At 48.8% G+C, this 20495-nt stretch overlaps 1 protein-coding gene and 1 pseudogene across 2 annotated transcripts in view; both read right to left on the bottom strand.

Moving 5' to 3' along the window:
* The window catches only part of fat2 (FAT atypical cadherin 2), a 106802-nt gene that overhangs the window by 46250 nt on the left and 40057 nt on the right, over positions 1–20495 (bottom strand). For both annotated transcript variants that reach the window (XM_061834547.1, XM_061834548.1), the window contains exons 8-13: positions 18196–18335; positions 13291–13353; positions 12250–12462; positions 11758–11968; positions 5343–9404; positions 1223–1422 (exon numbers count right to left, since the gene is read on the bottom strand). In XM_061834547.1, the coding sequence (XP_061690531.1) occupies positions 1223–1422; positions 5343–9404; positions 11758–11968; positions 12250–12462; positions 13291–13353; positions 18196–18335 (4889 nt within the window). The remainder of the gene's footprint in view (positions 1–1222; positions 1423–5342; positions 9405–11757; positions 11969–12249; positions 12463–13290; positions 13354–18195; positions 18336–20495) is intronic.
* On the bottom strand, positions 2833–2951 carry LOC133509274 (5S ribosomal RNA; annotated as a pseudogene).

Raw genomic sequence — 20495 nt, 5'->3', positions numbered from 1 at the left:
ATTTTCTTTGAGGCAAAAAGGTTGCATCCATTTCATTAGTATGGATGAGCGTTTCTGAACTGAACTGCATGATTTGGGTCAAACGCTTTGGGTAACCTTCCACAAGGTTCTGACAGTACTCTGCTGGAATCCCGACCCTTTCCTCCTGACAGAACTGCTCTAAGCCTTGCTCGCAACTCCGTTTTCAGATCTGCCCACACATTTTCGATGGGATTCAGATCAGGTTTTTGTATTTGCCACTCTGAGACAACAACTTTGCGTTCCTCAAGCCGCTTTAGGACATGGTCCATTTGGAAGACCCGTTCGGTAATTCTCTGATGACCTCGCTCCGAAAACAAACCCCATACATGTATTTGCTAGATATAAGTTTCACGAGAAGGCGCGAGGTAACTCTGAGTCATTTGAGCACTTTGTGACAGAACTCAAGCTGTTGCTTAAAGACTGTAACTACGCAAACCGCGATGAGATGGTCAGAGACCGCGTAGTTTGCGCTACCAACTCACCGAGTGTTGCGCGAGAAGTTACTCAGCCGGGGGCCGGCGGTCACGCTCGAAAAAAAAAAGCGATCGGCACAGCTCGCTCCCGCGAGTTAGCAAAAGTGCGGCTAAAGGCTATGGCTAGCGACAGCTACACGTTATCCACCGCAAACCTGGAAAGCAAACTTTCATTCTGGGTGCTAGTGGGAATACCGACAGCCCAAAGACCTCCGTAAAAATATGTAACAAGTGTGGAGAGTACCGCCGTCAATTAGCTGAATGCCCAGGAAAAGGTAAACAAATGCTTGACGTGTACGTTCTTACAACCATAAACCAAACAATCAAATTCCATAATGAAAAGCGCGGAACACGCTTATCAGCGAGCTAATATTCACAAAAAGATCACTAAAAAAACCGCGTGTTGTATTGTAGTTTTGCCGTCCAGCGGGCGTCGTAAACAAAAGTCACGTGAAAAGTATCTATTAACGAGCGCTTTGTCTTATATCTTTGTGTACTTCCCGCTCCAGAAAGAAAGCTAGCTCTTTTTGACTGATCGACTCTCACGCAACGTCGACGTGACCTTCGATAAAGAATATTTTTAAAAAGTCACAGAGGAAGTCTTGAAACTCCCAAAATGCTGCGATAATGTTTCAACCAGATGAATATTATTCAATGCGCATCATGAGTATCGAGCATGTACTGGAGGCGAATCTCTGAAGTGCTAAAAAATGGGGCGAAGTTATGACCTGTTGGCACTGCGGCGCGTTGTCGTTGTAGTCCAGCACGTCCACGCGCACGCCGACGGGCGTCTGGAATTTTCCGTCCGTGGCCGTGATGGTGAGCGCGTAGGCGGCGTTGGCCTCGCGGTCCAGCGGCTCCTTGGCGATCAAACCCCACTCGCCCTCGTCGCGATGGATCACGGCAAACTGGCCCAGCCGGTCTCCATCTGCGGGCCGGCGAAGAACCGTCAATGACGCAGCGGCGCGCAGGACTTCGGGGATGATTTCGAGCGGCGCGAGGAGGTAGTTGGCATACAGTAATGTCTACATTTTACTCAATACTCATCATATTTTCCTTTGTGTAGCAGTGAATGACAGTACAAAAAAAATATGCAGGAAAATGAAAAGTCATTGCACTAAAGCGGCGTTGCGGAAGGCATCGTCGCTTCTCGCGCATTCCACTCTCCGCTCCGAGCGCCAGTGCATTAATGTGTGAAAAACATACATATCATGAATATTTTGAAGGTATTTGGCCCTCTGCGAGCTTGTTTAGATTCCGCTGACATTTATTATTCATGTAAATTTCTACTCAATTAAAGAGACTCGGCTGGAGTCACAGATAATGGCTGCTTTGCTTCGGCTTCAATTCTACTCACGACGCCGCGTGTTTTATTCTTTCAGCCCTTTTGTTGACTGTGTTGCAGTTTTGCATTGTGGTTTCTTCATCTGCTTTCGTGCCAAAAGACAAGTTTAATAAACAATGAGCTATGTTTTATTGTCATCACGTCGAATTATATGGTAATATCGCCAAAACGATAACAGATCAAGAAATCTTTCGCCGCATGCGACTCCACGTGGTTGGTCGCAACTCCGTTTTCGCCTCGTGCCCGATGACCTTTCAACTCGTTCTTTATATTTGAACTTGCGCTTGTGTGGAAAAAGAACACAAAAGTGTTTGGACCAATGTTCCCGCTAAGCTGCGCAACAGCGCAATTGTCGCACACTCTCAGCGCAGAGGAAAACTGATCCGGCGCAGTCAACTACAGCCTGACGGGTTTTGCCACTCACAAAAAGGTGCTGGTGGGGCACACGGGCCACACACTCGACTTCCTCGTTTGCCTGACGCCCCCCCTTCATTTTAAAGGGGTACGCTCATAATTACAAACACCGAGGTATGTGAATAATAGAAGAAAAAGTGGTGAAACTGGACGAGATTTTCTCTTATTTGAGTGCGAAAGGTCCGGGTCTGAAGCCAAAGCACAAAGTGCAGGATGACACGGTGTATAATATTAAAATTCCACCTTTGCACAGACGATATATTGCTCAAAAAGCTAATTCTTCTTCTTCTTTTCCTTTCGGCTTGTCCCGTTACGGGTCGCCACAGCGTGTCATCTCAGATGAAGGCATATTTGTTTGGTACAGTTTTACGCCGTAGCTCAGTGGTTAGAGCACTGGTTTGGTGCGTCAGGAAGGGCATCCGGCGTAAAAATTGTGCCAAACATATATATGCGTTCATCTGAGATGACACGCTGTGGCGACCCCGAAAGGGACAAGCCGAAAGAAACACACACACACACACAGTTTTACGCCGGATGCCCTCCCTGACGCAACCCCTCTGCATTCTAGCCGGGGAGAGAAGCTTACAGCACCTGGTACTCCTAGCCGGTCTCCCATCCAAGTACTAACCAGGGCCAAACCCGCTTAGCTTCCGAGACCTGACGAGATCGGGCGTTCTCAGCATAGCACGGCCGTCAGCCCCAAAACGCTAATTCTGTATTTTAATTATAGGAGGCAACCTAACATTAACCCGAAAACTGTTTGGGAGCATCATTCGGCTTTCAACGTGGATTGCAAAAGATATTCTGCAAGCAATAATTCAGCTTTACACCAAGAAAAAGAGACGGGGATATCGTTGTGGGTTAAAAAAAAAAAAAAGAAACATTTATGGTTAATAGTTGGCTTGGTATGTATTTGTATTGTAATGTATTTTTTTGTTTGTTTGTTGACATTTTCAGTGCAAGTTAGCAAAAACAGAAAATTGTTCTTAAAAATGTTCTGATGGGAATGTAACTTCAACGGGTGACGCCGACTGATCTGGCCACAGTGCGTACGTCTGATGTTGCTCACAAGCGGTCAGACGGAGCGCTCACGGCCTTCGTGCGTCCGCTCGGACGCGTCGAAAATTAGAGGGAACGCCGGTTTGGACGTTGATGTGTATTTTCTAACGAACTGGCGAATGAGTCACGAGATGACCGAACACTCCTACACTCAACTTTAATACCGAGTGTTTGAACACCTTCGCCTTCATGAATAATTCCAGTACCGACGTTGCCCAGGTTACACGTTTTCAAAAAAGTGTGTTTTGACAGTGAGCTCCCCTTTCGAGCGCGTTGAACTGTCTAGGGGGGGGAGGGGGGGGGGTTAGGCGGCGGCGGAGGGGGGGTGAACACAAAAGGATTTGCATTAATATGAGACTTTGTTGTTGTTGTCGCTGGCTTGCGGGGGACACGGTTGGTATTCACGTCCCGCCTCTCGCTTGTCAGCGCTCGTCTTTTTGTGATTCATCGTGACCTCATAAAAAAAAAAAAAAAAAAAAAATGTAAAAAATCACATCGCCACTCGATGAGGAGGCGATTAATGGGGACTTTCGATTGGTCTCGTCAGCCGAACGGTTAGTCGGCGAATCATCAGCGGGACGCGAGGATGACAGATCCAAAAAGTCTCTGGCAGATGCGGCATGAGGTACAATAGTAACAGCGGCGGATTGATTGAATAAACACTACACAATTTTTTAAATGATCTAACCCCTAAAATCTTCTTCTTCTTTTCCTTTCGGCTTGTCCCGATTAGGGGTCGCCACAGCGTGTCATCTTTTTCCATCTAAGCCTATCTCGTGCAACCTTTTCTTTGATCTTCCTCTCGCTCTTTTGCCCGGTAGCTCCATCCTCAGCACCCTTCGACCAATATGCTCACTCTCTCGCCCGTGGACATGTCCAAACCATCGAAGTCTGCTCTCTCGAACCTTGTCTGGTCCCTCAAATAAGATCATCTCTAATCCCATCCAACCTGCTCCCTCCGAGCGAGAACCTCAGCATCTTCATTTCTGCCACCTCCAGGTCGGCTTCCTGTTGTTCCTTCGGTGCCGCCGTCTCTAATCCGTCCATCACGGCCGGCCTCACCGCTGTTTTATAAACTTTGCCCTTCATCCTGGCAGAGACTCTTCTGTCACATAGAACACCAGACACCTTCCGCCAAGTGTTCCACCCTGCTTGGCGCCGTTTCTTCACTTCCTTTCCGCACTCACCATTGCTCTGTATTGTTGACCCCAAGTATTTGAAGTTGTCCTTCCTCCTCTTCCTCCTCCGCACATTTTTCTATTTTACTTCGGCTAATCTTCATTCCTCTCCTTTCCAGTCCGTGCCTCCATCTCTCTAATTGTTCCTCCGCCTGGTCCCTGCTTTCACCGCAGATCACAACATCATCTGCGAACATCATGGTCCAAGGGGATTCCAGTCTGACCTCATCTGTCAGCCTACCCGTTACTCTCGCAAACAGGAAGGGGCTCAGAGCGGATCCCTGATGCAGTCCCACCTCCACCTTAAATTCTTCTGACACACCAATGGCACATCTCACCGCTGTTCTGCCGCCCTCATAAATGTCCTGTACTATTCTCACATATTTCTCAGCCACACCGGACTTGCGCATACAGTACCACAGTTCCTCTCTTGGTACTCTGTCATAGACTTTCTCTTGGTCTACAAAAACACAGTGTAGCTCCTTCTGACCTTCTCTGTACCTTTCTACGAGCATCCTCAAGGAAAATAATACATCTGTGGTACTCTTTCTAGGCATGAATGAATCTAACCCGCAAAATCTCTTCCTATGATATTGGCTATGAAATTATATTGCTTTCCATCTATCCATTTTCTCTACCACTTATCCTCAGTAGGGTCTCAGGTGTGCTGGAGCCTATCCCCGATCCCAGCTGACTTTGGGTGAAATTGGCAGGTGTCTTTGTGGTAAACAGTTGAAACCCGATGCTTGCATACACTATAAAAAAATGACACTCCTCCCTCCCCTTATTCTTTGAAAATAAATCTATAAAATATAAATGAATATATATATATATATATATAAATATACACACCTGTTATGTAGCATGTCACAAGGCGGTTCTCCAGTGACACGTCTTCGTCCGTGGTCGTCATTGAGACGATGACCTCGCCCGGGCGGCTGTTCTCGGCCACCGAGCCGCGGTAGGCGTCCTCCGAGAATGCCGGCGGGCTGTCGTTTTCATCCGTGACCGTCACCTCCACCAGGACGCTGGACGACAGCTTGGCGTCACCACCGTGGTCGGTGGCCAGCACGTGGAAACGGTGCAGCCTGGAAGCCTCGCAGTCAGCCTCGCGCACTGTCACAATCCAGCCGGTATCACCGTCGATGGAGAACAGGTCAGTGATGTTGGCGCCGTCGTCGGGTAGTGACTCCAAGCTGTAGGTGACGAGACCGTTGGTGTCGGTGTCCGGGTCATTAGCGGTCACCTGAATGACCGTGGTTCCGGCGGGCATGTTCTCCGCCAGGTATGCCCTGTACGGGTTGGCGTCAAACACCGGCTGGTTGTCATTGACGTCTTGCACCTGGATGCTGACCGACACCAGCGAGGCCACATCCGTGCCGTTGTGATTCCCCTGAGCTAGCACGTCGATGTGGTACCACTTGGTCCTCTCGTGGTCCACGGTCTTCTCCAGCAGCAACGTTCCACTTTCTTTGTCCAAGCTGAACACCTTGTCTCTGTTGCTCTCCACTGTGTTGCCGTCCACCAGGCTGTAAATGAGCGGCAAGTTTGAGTCGGCTTTCACCGAACCGATTTCCGTACCGACGGGAGTGTCTTCGGCGGCGGAGAACGTGTACAGCGGCTCTACGAACTTCGGGAGGGGAATCTCTGGGGGGAGCACTTTCACCTGTAGAGGGACGGTGGAGTTGTAGAACGGCAGGCTACCGTCACGGGCCTGCACCTTAAAGTTGAAGATCCTGTTCTCCATGCCAAGTAGGCTTTCCTTGACGCTTACCACGCCGGTGAACGGGTTGATCTCGATGATGTCCTCCGTCGCCCCCGTCCCTTCATCTACCGTGTAGGTGATGTCGGCGTTTTTACCGTCGTCTGCGTCGTATGCCATGATTTGAATAACCGGCGAGCCTTTGTTGACAGTCGATTGAATGGCGACGTGGTACTCGGATGTTTTGAATTGCGGGACGTTGTCATTGTCATCCGCCAGGATGATCTTCACGGTGCAAAAGGCCACTTTACCGCCGCCGTCTTTTGCCATCACTTTTATGGCAATCACCCTCTGGTCCGGGTTTTCTCTGTCAAGAGGTTGCGTGGTGACGATCTGCCCGTGAGCATCAATGGCGAACTTCTCGTCCGCTAACTTGTTTATGATGGTGTAGTCCACACTGCCGTACGGCCCGTCGTCGGGGTCAATGGCGGCCAGCCGGATCACACGGGTACCCGCCTCAGCGTTCTCAGTGAGCTCCGCCTCGTAGGTGCTCTGTCGGAAGTACGGGCTGTGTCTGTTGCTGCTGATCATGTCGATGTTGATCGGCGCACTCTTCTGGAACACGCCGTCCGACACGGCCACCGTAAGGTTGTAGTACGGATCCAGGTTCCTCTTGCAGATGTTGGCGAAAGATATGATCCCAGATGACTCGTTAATGTTGAAGTAGCGTCCGTCGTTGCCTGAGAGGATTTTGTACTTGAGGCGATTAGCGTCTACGACGTCCGGGTCGGACGCTTGTATCTTGATGACGATGTGGCCGCACTTTGCTGACTCATCCAGCGAAGCTTGGAAATGAGAGCTGACGAAGTCCGGGGGATTGTCGTTGACGTCGGTGACGGTCACCAAGACCGCGGCCTCACTGCTGAGGGCGACGCTGCCGTTGTCGACGACTTGAAGTTTCAACTGGAAGTGATTTGTGCTCTCGTGATCCAGCACCTGCTTCGTGAAAATCAATCCGCTCCGACGGTCTACGTCAAAGAAATCACTTTCGTTCCCTTCCGTTCTCAACACGTGAAACGTAAACTCTTTATTCCTGCCGGAGTCCAAGTCGAAAGCGGACAGCTGAAGGACCGAGGAGCCGACGGGGAGCCCCTCCGCAATGACGGCGTTGTACTTTTGCTGGGAGAAGAAGGGGGCGTTATCGTTCATATCTTCGACTTCCACTTCGATAGATGCCTCAGAAAAGGCACCGCTCACAGAATCGGTGGCTCGCACTGTCAGCACGTGCAGGGTCTGGCTCTCAAAGTCAAGCGGATTGGTGACCGTCAGCGCACCCGTCTTGAAGTCGATGTGAAAGTGCTTGGAGGAATTTTCCTCCACGAGGTTGTAAATCAGGTGATAGCCTTCAGGATTCCTGGCCTGTACGTGCAGGATGGTGGTGAAGGGGGGAACAGTTTCAGGGACTTTCAGAGGGTACAAAAGCGTTTGGAAAACCGGGTTAGTCCGGTTCCTGACTTGAATACTGAGCTGTCCCTCAGTCATGTAACCAGGATCTCCCTCGTCTGCCGCCAGGACGGTCAACACGTATTTGCTCAGAGCGTCAAAATCAAGAGGCCTCTGAAGGGAGATGTCACCTATGTCCGGATCGATCCTGAAGAAGTCGTAATCATCCTCCAGGGAGTATATGATGGATCCGTTTTCACCCAGATCTCTGTCCCTGGCGGTGGCCTGGTATAATACATCTCCCGGTTCTGTGTCCTCAGATATCGTCATCGAAAATGGCAGGTTGAGGAACACGGGCGCATTGTCATTGACGTCGTCTATAAAGACTTTCACAAGAGCGGTTGCCGTCCTTGGTGGAGTTCTGACGTCTTGTAACATCACCACTACGTCATAGGCGTCTGTGTCCTCACGGTCAAACGCCACGCCTGTGGTCTCCATGACGCCGGAGGTCCGGGAGATTGCAAATTTCCCCATCGGGTTCAAAACGGAGTACGACAGAGGCTCGTTTAGGTAACAGCCGATTGGTTTGAGTGCCGCTAATGTTTTCACGCCGTTCAGGTTTTCTGAAACGCTCACCGAATACGTGTTTTGCTGGAATTTTAGATCACTCTTGGTGACATTGATCATGTTCACCCTGACAACGGCAGAGTGTCTGTGAAGGTCATCTGAGGCAGTAACTAACAGCTGGTAAAATGGCTTAAACGTCGACACGTTGCTAACGGCGATGACCCCAGTGGTGGGATGAATGGAAAAGGTGCTGTGGAGATTCCCTTCGGTGATGCTGTATGAGACCGCAGAGTCGGCATCGTGGGCCGCCACCCTCGTCACCTCTGTGCCAGGGACCGGCGGGAAGATGACGGACGACTCGAAGGAGGCGGCAGTGAACTGCGGGGGGTAGTCGTTTACATCCAGGACGTGCACAGTGACCTGGACGGGCTGCGCTGCGTAGAATATCGGTTTCCCAGAGTCCCTCACGTGCACGCTGAAGCGATACTCAGTGACGCCTTCAAAGTCTAGCGGCGCCACTAGCGAGATGGCACCGGTGCTGGGGTCGATCCTGAACATTTTCTGGGCCTCCTTTTCCAAGATCTCGTAGACGAGCAGCGCGTTTGCGTCCCGGTCCGCATCCGAAGCCTCGACAACCAAAGGCATGTTTTCTTCCGACGTCACGAGGCTATTGACATGTGCCGCCTCGCTTATGTGCCCCGTGTACTCGCCCCGCGCAAACGTGGGGGGGTTATCATTCTCATCCATCACATAGATGTAAACTGCCGCCTTGGACACGGCACCAGAACTGGTGGATGCCAAAACTTTGAGTGTGTGATAGGCACAGGTCTCAAAATCCAGCAGCTTTCTGATGGTGATCAACCCGGTATATCGGTCAATGTAAAATGTTCCGTTAGGGTTGCCGCTTTCGATCCCATAATGCACCGGGGCTGGGCTGAAGGCAGACACAGTGACCACGTGTGATCCCAAGCTGCTCAGTTCGCTGATTTCCGCCAGATATTCCTCGTCGTGGAAGACAGGCGGGGTGTAGTCCGAGATCCGGACGTGGACGTGGACGGAGCAGATGTCGCTACGCTGAGGGAAGCCCTGGTCGGTGGCCTTCACCGTCAGGTGGAACGGGTCCTGGTGCTGAAGGTCCGTCGGTTTGGAAACGCTGATGGAGCCCAGGACACGATCGATGGAGAAGATGCTGTTGATGTTTCCTGGCGGGAGAACGATAAGAAAGTGTCAAGAGTTGAATTTTTCCCGTGTTCTCATCCCATGTGAAAGGATTGATGATATTCACACAAATTTACTCTGCTTCTGGGATAGTATCAGAGGCGTAACGGAGACCGGACACCCCCGTGTGTGAAAGGGAATAAAAGAAACCAGGGCTGACGACTGTTTTGCCTCTGACACGCCAGGTTTTAAGATGGCTGCTTCACAGCCTTTGCCTGTGTGAAAGGCACTGACGCAGATGACGTGTTTAACCCAGTGTCTCGATCCGGTGATGACTCTCCGTAGATTCCGTTAAAAACGTAGCGTCTCCCTGACATACAAACATCTCAGCGTCAGTCAAGATGTGTAACTCCAACAATACTTCCCTGACGTGAATTACTACTTTCCGATTGGACAGTGGCGCCATTTTGAAATACACAAACGGATGAATTTTTCAGCATATAGCAGAGGATAGCGTGCAAAAATGTTGAAAAGGTGCATTCATTAAACTGCAAATGGATATTCAGTGAATTTCTCGCAAGACTTCTTGTTGATGATCAATTGTTAGCGGGTTGGGGAAAATTTGGGAGAATATTGGGAAGAAAGGGAGCGGAATCGTGCGCCGTTACTGTACAATTCAACTGCTGTACAATACGTATTGATGCACCGTCATCAATCACTTGAATGTAAAGCGACTCCACACGCTCCCCGCTTCCATGAACCGTTTCTCCGTTTTTTTTTAATTTTTTTTATTATTATTATTTGGGAGAAAATGTCGCGTGAACAATAACCTCGGCAGAAGATGAAGGTTTTGTGCAGGAACGAACACATAAATCACACCCAGGTAGGCTCTTTATTTTTTTTTTCATCGCGGGATCACAGACAAAATCCTCGGCCGAAGCCGGGAGGTATTTGTTCCGTGACATTCTACGCCGGAGCGCAAATGAAACAATAAAACAGCTACGGTGAGCTGGTTTGAGCCCAGGAAATCCCAAACATAAAACGAGCAGCGGGGAGAAGCAATCGCGAAGCTCTCTGGCGACTCGCTTCCGCGTGCCGTCGCGGCGTCTTTTGCCGGAGCCCTTAAGTGGCTGACGTTTGATGGCGTACCTTTGACTAACGTTTATTGTTTATGTCGTGTATTTTCCCCATTTAAATGGAATTGAAATGATTTTAAAGTTCTTTTTACATATTTTCTCCATAAAACGGGCTCTCATTTGCAATGATAAACAGTTTTGTTGCAATTGGTAAATGATCCATCCATCTATCTATCTATCCATCCATCCATTTTCTTTGCCGCTTATCCTCACGAGGGTCGCGGAGCGTGATGGAGCCTATCCCAGCTGTCAACGGGCAGGAGGCGGGGTTACACCCTGAACTGGTCGCCAGACAATCGCAGGGCACATGGAGACAGAAGAATCGCACTCACAATCACACCTAGGGGCAATTTAGAGTGTCCAATTAATGTTACGTGTTTTGGGTATGTGGGAGGAAACCAGAGTGCTCACCCGGAGAAAACCCACCCGGGCACGGGGAGAACATGCAAACTCCACACAGGTGGGACCGGGATCGAACCCGGGTCCTCAGAACTGTGAGGCCAACGCTTTACCAGCTGTGCCACCGTGCCGCCGGGTCAAAATCTATCTGAAATAAAATATGTCATCAGGAAAGAAGCCCCAACTTTCTACTAAGTCTATTTTTATATTCATATAGTTTTTTTCTAGAGACATTTTTAAGTGCCAATGTTTGCAGTGTTAGATCCATCCATTTTCCAAGCTGCTTATCCTCACAAGGGTCACAGGAGTGCGGGAGCTTATTCGCGCTAAAATTGGACGAAAGGCAGACCGCACCCTGAACTGGTCGCCAGTCAGTCGCAAGGCACATATCGACCCCATCACTGAGGCGGAATCAATCGCACGCTGCCCACACGAAATCTGTCCATTAATCCCCCCCAAAAAACTACTTGTTTCGGAATATAGCACTGGATTGTGGAAAAAAAAACATGGTAAAATATTATAAATGGAAACTTTTTTTTTTTGTACATAGTGTAATGACTGCGCTCCTGTGATATTTGTGTGTTGGATGTGTGGCTTCAAAGGGGCGTGGCTAGCGAGGGACATCACGAGGGGGAGTCGGCTCGACAACGCGTGAGGGTCTGGGTGTGACGTGTGGCCTACAGCAGCTACTTGCGAGTATTCTCATTTCATATTGCTCAATTTTTGTCCCCTTCGCTCTTACTTTTCCAACTGGTTTCAGCTCAAATCTAAACTCACAACATAAAGCAAAGAAAAACAATCGCCTAAGTGAAAAAGTTCATAAATTTGAGTCGTGATAAGTCAAAGTAACTTTCTCACTCACCGGAATGAAGGGAGTAGACAATGTCGGCATTGCTGCCCACGTCGCCGTCCAGGGCCTTGACGCGGACCACCTCGGAGCCAGCGGGCGCAACGTCGGAGACGGCCGCCTCGTAGCGGGTGCTGAGGAAGGTGGGCGCGTGGTCGTTGCAGTCCTCCACGTGAACCATCACCTTGGCAAAGTTCCTCTTGACCGGGATCTCCTGGTCGCGCACCTAAAACGGGACGGAAAACGTCGTCGCGTTGTTAAATAATGAACCGTCGGTGGCAATAAATTGAGTTGAAAGGAAGCCCAGCATTCATTCAACTTGCTTCTAGATTAACGTGACAAAACCGAGCGAGCCCAAAAACAAGAGCGTCCTACGATACTGGGTTGCTGAAATGTCCAACTGAGAACCCATCGAGGATGCGTATGTGTAAAATCTATGATCTTGGACAGCCATATGCCTCCAAAAACTAACTTCTTTGCAGCCTAGTGCCAGAGTGTGGACACTACCATGACAACAAGCGTGTGGAGAGGGATGGTCTCGTAGTCCAGTTTGTCAGTCGTGGCCAGGACGCCGCTCTTGGGGTCCAGGTGGAAGAGTTTGTGGCTGTGAGGGTCCAGACTGCTGTGGATGGAGAAGATCAGTTTGCCGTTGGCGTCGGCGTCGCGGGCCGCCACGTGCAGGATGTCCTTCCACGCCGGCGTGTCCTCGGGGACCCTCACCTGACAGTGAAAGTGACAGTGAGAACTTGAAGGTAGAAACCATTTAAATCGGCGCTATCGTCACAAAAGCTCATTCCCCTAACCCGAACATTGGGTTGCGGTTTTCACTGGCTTTTTCAAAACCTTTCAACACAAACCACAACCCCATTCCTAAAGGATAATTATAACCCTAAACCGAGACCCCTAACCCATCAACCCGAAACCCTAATCATAATTGCAAACCCTAACCCACCACGTCTAAATCCTAACCCCTTACTCCAAACAAAATCCTTTGCACACCGTCCCAAAACAAAACCTCTACCCCCAAACCATTCATCTAAACCTTAACCACAAACGAAATTGAAAATCCTTGAAAAACCCCAAAATGGAGCTACTACCCAAACTCATAAATCAAAACTCTATAATGCAAACAAAACCGCTAACCCCCTTAAAACCGAATCCTAGCCCTAATCCCTCACCCTAACCCAATTTTTGTACTTTGTAAAGTATATTGCACATTTTTATCCCCCATGTTTTTGTCTAATCAAGGGAGCGTATTATACATAGGTTCAAGGGTTTTCTAGATTTTTGGATCAACTTTGGTGGCGTGAAGAGAAACCTCTGCATCCCTAATCTTAACCTGAAACCAGAAAATCACGGAATTTATCACAACAATTCCTCCATTCCCTGAACCTAAACCCCAAAACCAAAACCTCAGGGCCCCCCCCCCCCCAGACGCTGATCCTAAACCCTTACCATTTCCCAAACGGTTACCTAGTCTTAAACGTTGCCCCTTTCTTTACATCAAGAACAATCTTACACCGATTCACACCGTGAGCCTGCACACACCTCGTAACGTGACTTGAGGAAGACGGGTCGATGTTCGTTTATGTCCAGAACACGGATGTAGGCCTGTAGATGGAAAAAAAAAAAAAAAAAAACAAAACATAAAAAGGTAAAGCGTAGCAAGATTAAAGGAATGACATCCAATATGGAGGAGATGAAACCAAATCACGGAGGTGGCGGTTTATGATCACGATGACTCGGCAGTACGGCGAATCACACGCACAAACACCGCGTCGGGGATTTTGTTTTTCTAGCGCTTTCTTCAAGTCAGAAAGCATTCAGGTGTAAAAGTGTAAAATAAAAACATCCTCCTCTAAACTCATAGAAAGTTTTTCTTCATGTGCTCATATTTGGCAATCAAACTTGATCAATGTCGCACTTTTCATACATTAAAATGTCACAACGTTCGACTAGGAAAAATGGAGTGAATGACATACCAAGTCGGAGTTCCGATACAAACCCTAACCCTGACTTTAAATCCTGAACTGAAATCCAAACCTTTAGCTTTGTGACCCGAATACCCAAACCACCGAATCCTAAACCATAACCTCAAACCGTTGTTGTGAATTATGATCCCTGAACTGTACCTTCAAAACCCTACACCCCAACCCTAACCCTAATCCGAAATCATTTTAACTCTCATCCTAACCCTAAACCAAAATCTTATACCTAACCCTAAACCAGAGGTGAGTTCTAACCCGAGAATCTTACTCGAGAAGTTTTTGGGGAGGACTAAATTGTGCTTTCATCTCGAGTCATATGAATTTATAATCCCCCACGGGACTGCAAATTAACAAGCTACGTTGCTGCTAAAATGCTGCTGACACAAATTGATATAATCACGAGTCACATTATTATTTTCTTGCCGTGGATTTTTAAAAATTTTCTATGCACAAAGTCATTCTATGTAACTTCTTTGAAAGGCGCAGACTTTAATGTTTAATATGTGCATTAACCGTGTGTTTATTGACAATAAAGCAAATCTAAGTCTAACGTAAATCATCTTAATTGAGTCCAATTTTTGGCTACTCTAACGATCCTAAAATAGCCAGAAATATTTTTTTCCCAATGGGTCAAAACTCAATTTATTTATTTAATGATTGTATAGCACTCCTCCTCCTGCAGATGATATTGTGATATGGAGTGAAAGCAGGGAGCAGGCGGAGGAACGTATGATCAGTGCTCATGAAGTAGCCCTCAGCCTCAAAAAGGTTGCTGAGCCCTGACCTAGAGAAAGCCCAAGAGAGGAACTGTGGTACTTCATGAGTAAGTCCAGTGTGGCTGAGAAATATGTTACAGGACATGTATGGGAGCGGCAGAACAGCGGTGTGTCAGAAGAATTTAAGGTGGAGGTGGGACTGCATCAGGGATCCGCGCTGAGCCCCTTCCTGTTTGCGGCAATAATGGATAGGCTGACAGACGAGGTTAGACTGGAATGCCCTTGGACTATGATGTTTGCAGATGATATTGTGATCAACAGTGAAAGCTGGGAGCAGGCGCAGGAACAATTAGAAAGATGTAGGTACGCACTGGAAAGGATAGGAAGGAAGATTAGCCAAAGTAAAACACAATTTATGTGGGGCGGAGGAGGAAGAGTGAAGCTCCAGCGAGAAGAGATGGCGAGGGTGGACGACTTCAAATACTTGGGGTCTACGATCCAGAGCAACGGTGAGTGTGGTAAAGGAGTGAAGAAACGGGTCCAAACGGGGTGGAACAGCTGGCGGAAGGTGTCTGGTGTTCTAAGTGACAGAAGAGTCTCGGCTAGGATGAAGGGCAAAGTCTATAAAGATGGCCATGGTGTACGGATTAGAGACGGTGGCACTGAAGAAACAACCGGAAGCAGAACTGGAGGTGGCAGAAATGAAGACGTTGAGGTTCTCGCTTGGATAGGATTAGAAATGAGCTCATTAGATGCACAGCGGAAGTTGGAAGTTTTGGAGACAAGGTTCGATCGAGAGAGCAGACTTCGATGGGTTGGACTTGTCCAGAGGCGAGAGAGTGAGTACATTGGTAGAAGGGTGCAGAGGATGGAGCTGCATGGCAAAAGAGCGAGAGGAAGACCAGAGACATGAGGACTGCTGGTTTCAGAGAGGAGGATGCACGAAATAGGCTTAGATGGAAAAAGATGACACGCTGTGGCGACCCCTAACGGGACAAACCGAAAGGCAAAGAAGAAGAAGAAGAAGAAGTACATTACTCCTCCAAAAATCTCATTCCAAATCAAAACACGAACCTAAGTGAGACATTTTCATTTTTGTCACGGGCAGCAAAGTCCCTTTTCGGAACAGGATAATCCCTCGCAACACCGTCGGACGACGCCGACTCATTCGCAGGTGTAGAAAGCACTGAATAAATATATTCACGACTCGTCATTTTTGATTCCATCACACAGCCGCTTAAATCGATCGACGGCCGGTACTTTCGAGCGCCACTTTTCTGAGGAACCCGAGAGAGGGAGAAACATTTGCTTCATTGTCTCTTTTTGCTTGCCTTCATCACGTCCGTCATGCAGTCTTACACGAGCGGCTTCTCGCGCTTACTCAAAGCATCCGACACGCTTAAGTGAGCTTTCCTTGTGCGACGGACGTGACAGGATTCATTCTTGCAGCTTAATGTGACAATTTTAGTCCATTTTGTCGTTTTTGACCTGTGAATTTTAAGGGTTAGGGTCAGATCTCGTCAAAACGGCGACGCTCGGTCTCCTGCAGCTCCGGTCTCCTGGCGGATTGCGCTGGGTCGGAGCGAGAATGAATGCAAATTTTTTTATTTTATTTCTAAATCCATTCTTTGAATTGCTGATTTCCGCTCTCCGCTTTTCACCGGGCACGGGAAATGGAACGCATTCCAACTATTACGGGGCTCTCGCGGCTCACAAAAGCGTCCGTAAAAGTTGAAAATTGCATCCGCGGCAGAGGACTCGGTGACCCATTACCGGGCCGTGCGTGCATCACCGGCATGAAGGACGCATGTGCTGACCCGGCCACAGCACATTTTTCAAATTTGGGCGCACCTGTCACTTTGCCGACGGCCACCTCCCGCGCGCACAGCCTCACGTGTGCAACGAGCGGTTCGGTCGACTGCGCATCGCACTGGAAGAGGTGCAGTGTGGCTTGAGAACATACGAAATGGTAATGGAATGCATTTGTCCATCCGTCCATTATCTGAGGCGCTTATGCTCACGAGGGTTGCGAGAGCGCTAGAGCCAGTCTGAGCTGTCTTTGGGCAGGAGGCGAGGTACACACCGAACTGGCTGGCAGCTAATCGGAGGGCACATGGAAACAGACAACATTCACACCTAGGGGCAATTTAGTCTCCGATTAATGTAAAGTAAGAGGAAACCGGAGTGCCTGGAGAAAAACCCACATAGGGACGGGGGACAACGTGCAAACTCCACACGGGATTTAAACCCCGGTACCCTGAACTGCGAGGCCAACAGTCTACAGCTGCGCCAACGTGGGAAGCGTCCCATTTTTGGGACATCATAATTTTCACGCATTATATCCTTCAGTATATCAAAATGTTGAAGTGTTTTAATCTGAAGCCATAATTTGGTATCAGGAGAGGATAGTTCATCGGTCAAAGTTAGCACGGAGTAATTTCCCTTTCCTTCTTAAACCAACATGGCTGCCTCAAGTTATCATATAACTTCACCATCAACGAAAAAGAAGTTTTATTTCCTTGATTGTGGCCCTGCTAGGAGACTTGTATCTCAATAAGGCAAAAAAATTGCTACCATGCACATGAATAGGTTAATTTAACCGTAGAGAACCCAAGACAATCAAATCCTCTTTTAAATATGTGACTCCGTGGGTTCTGTAGGGTTCAAGATCTTTACAGAGGCTCACATTCACCATTTCACACACACATTCAAGCACCAATGAGCGCCTGCTGCCATCCAAGGAACTGCCAGGCACACAATTTGGGAAACAAAACACTGAAACACCCAACGACAGTGAACCACCTCACTAAGTGAAGGATAGGGACCGAACAGCACCGGGTAAATTGCCATTTACCTCTGCGTTAAAGTCTGCTAGCTTAATGCTAACATATAATGGGAAAAAAGATAGACGGGCTAGCAAATAGAAGCAGCGCCCCGCCGTTTTAGCTTTCAAGCAACAAATATCTATACACAAATGGAGAAGTAAAGTGTAAAAAGATAATCCTCACAAGCACGACTAATATTACTGCGACTTGCTAAGAACCTGAGACCTCTCACAGTACTCTATATCCTTATTTCTGTATTATAGTGACCCCAGGGGGCCAATGCGCACACACCAGGACAGGGGTCACCAACGCGGTGTCTGCGGGCGCATTGTAGCCCGCAAGGACAATTCAAGTCGCCCGCGAGGCATGTTCTAAATATGCTACAGCTTTAAATTTTGAATCCGACTTGCTTATGTTATTTAGATTTTTAAAATACCGCTAATGTCACATCATACAAAAAATGAAAACGACAATATTTGATGTACGTGGAATGAACTATGAGTGAAGTTTGCTGCAAACAAGTCATGTAGCCCTTCGTACAATCAGTTCTCACGGAGTAGCCCTCGGGCTCAAAAAGGTTGATGACCCCCGCGCCAGAAGGAGAATATTGATTGAAGTGAAACAAAAAAATGTCTTTACATTCCAGGTCATTATATAACTTTTGTACCTCTTTATGAAGTACGATAACAAAAACGAGACTTATATCGTGCTGTACCGTGAGAGTGCCCGATCTCGTCTGAAAGTGGAAAGGACCTCTGGGGGGTCACAAATATTGATGGCCGCTGCCCTAAACAACCAACAGTAACCATTTGAAAAACTATCTCACTGCATCTCTTTTTTCTCTCTATCTCAGTGGAATTCTTGACGGTGAGACGTTTTACATGCAGCATTCATAGCACAAACATTGTATTTACATGTTCCGACCTGTACGGTGGCGCTGTGGTGGCCGTCGGTGACCTGCACCGTCAGGTTGTAGTTGGAGCGGCGGGCGGCGTCCAGGCGGCGGGCGATGGAGATGGTGCCCGAGTTCCTCTGGATGTCGAAGTCCTTCTCCTCATCGCCGCCTGACGCACGGCGAGACGACAAACACGGTCGCGGTTATCATCAATAAATGTACAACCAACATTTTTAGCGTATGATTTTATTGAAAATCCTTCCGCTAACTTTTCTTTTTGACTTTCTGGATTATTCCGACTCATTGTGTGTGTGTTTTTTTTTTTTTTTTTTTTTTTTTTTGTGACCGAACGCGTCACAGACTTTTTTGGTGTGTGACTTTGTGCCTAATTTCAAGTTGTTGTCATATTTGTGTGTCGCACCACGTCAGGTATGACTTCCAATTGTCATTCGCGGCGTACGAGTGACTGCGTATGACATTTTTTTCTTTACTCTAGATTATTTTGAGCGGATGTGTTTATTTGTATTATCAACGCCACCAGCGGCAGTTATTCTGAAAAATTGCTGAGTGGAGCAAACACACAAATCGTACGATTCAGTGTACCTGACTCACTGTTTTGTGGATTATTTCATATATTCGTTCATGACCCTTACGGACAGAATTTCTTCACGCAGCCGAGGCGTAGAGGGTGTCCGGTTTGGTGGCCTCAGAACCGCATCTCTGCCCTTTGCAGATGATGCGGTTCTGTTGGCTTCATCAAGCCGCGATCTCCAGCTCTCACCGGAGCGATTCGCAGCCGAGTGCGAAGCGGATGGGATGAGAATCGGCACCTCCAAATCCCAGACCGTGGTCCTCGGTCGGAAAAGGGTGGCGTGCCCTCTCCGGGTCGGGGATGAGATCCTTCCCCAAGTGAAGGAGTTCAAGTATCTTGGGGTCTTGTTCACGAGTGAGGGAAGAATGGAGCCGGAGATCGACAGACGGATCGCTGCAGTGTCTGCAGTGATGCGGACTTTGTATCGGTCCGTTGTGGCAAAGAGGGAGCTAATTCCAAAGCTGAAGCTCTCAATTTACCAGTCGATCTACGTTCCTGCCCTCACCTATGAGGATGAGGTGTGGGTCGTGACCGAAAGAAAAAGATCCCGGATACAAGCTGCTGAAAGGAGTTTCCTCTGCAGGGTGTCCGGCCTCTCCTTTAGAGATAGGGTGAGAAGTTCGGTCATTAGGGAGGGGCTCAGTGTCGAGCCGCTGCTCCTCCGCAGAGAGAGGAGCCAGATGAGGTGGCTGGGGCTGTGGGTCGTGACGGAAAGAACAAGATCCCCGATCCAAGCGGCCGAAATGAGTTTCCTCCGCAGGGTGTTCGGCCTCTCCCTTAAAGATAGGGTGAGAAGCTCGGTCATCAGGGAGGGGCTCAGTGTCGAGCCGCTGCTCCTCCGCATTGAGAGGAGCCAGATGAGGTGGCTGGGGCTGTGGGTCGTGACGGAAAGAACAAGATCCCCGATCCAAGCGGCCGAAATGAGTTTCCTCCGCAGGGTGTTCAGCCTCTCCCTTAAAGATAGGGTGAGAAGCTCGGTCATCAGGGAGGGGCTCAGTGTCGAGCCGCTGCTCCTCCGCATTGAGAGGAGCCAGATGAGGTGGCTGGGGCTGTGGGTCGTGACGGAAAGAACAAGATCCCCGATCCAAGCGGCCGAAATTAGTTTCCTCCGCAGGGTGTTCGGCCTCTCCCTTAAAGATAGGGTGAGAAGCTCGGTCATCAGGGAGGGGCTCAGTGTCGAGCCGCTGCTCCTCCGCATTGAGAGGAGCCAGATGAGGTGGCTGGGGCTGTGGGTCGTGACGGAAAGAACAAGATCCCCGATCCAAGCGGCCGAAATGAGTTTCCTCCGCAGGGTGTTCAACCTCTCCCTTAAAGATATGGTGAGAAGCTCGGTCATCCGGGACGGTCTCAGTGTCGAGCCGCTGCTCCTCCGCATTGAGAGGAGCCGAATGAGGTGGCTGGGGCATCTGATTGGGACGCTTCCCAGGTGAGGTGTTCTGGGTACGTCCCACCGGAAAGAGACCCCCGAGGACGACCCAGGACACGCTGGAGAGACCGTGTCTCTCGGCTGGCTCGGGATCCCTCCGGAAGAGCCGGAATAAGTGGCTGGGGAAAGGGAAATCTGGGTATCCCTGCTGAAGCTACTTCCCCCGCGACCCAACCCGGAAAAGCGCTAGATAATGGATGGATGGATTATTTCTAGCAAACACACGTTAATCTTAAATTTGGGTTTACATGATCCTTTTTTTTTTTGTTTGTGTTCCAATTTGTGAAATATTTCAAGTATATTCTTTCTTT

Source organism: Syngnathoides biaculeatus, chromosome 11, assembly GCF_019802595.1.
Source record: "Syngnathoides biaculeatus isolate LvHL_M chromosome 11, ASM1980259v1, whole genome shotgun sequence".
Classification (NCBI taxonomy): domain Eukaryota; kingdom Metazoa; phylum Chordata; class Actinopteri; order Syngnathiformes; family Syngnathidae; genus Syngnathoides; species Syngnathoides biaculeatus.
The sequence above is the reverse complement of the archived record's forward strand: the minus strand, read 5'-3'. Positions and strand labels throughout refer to the sequence as shown.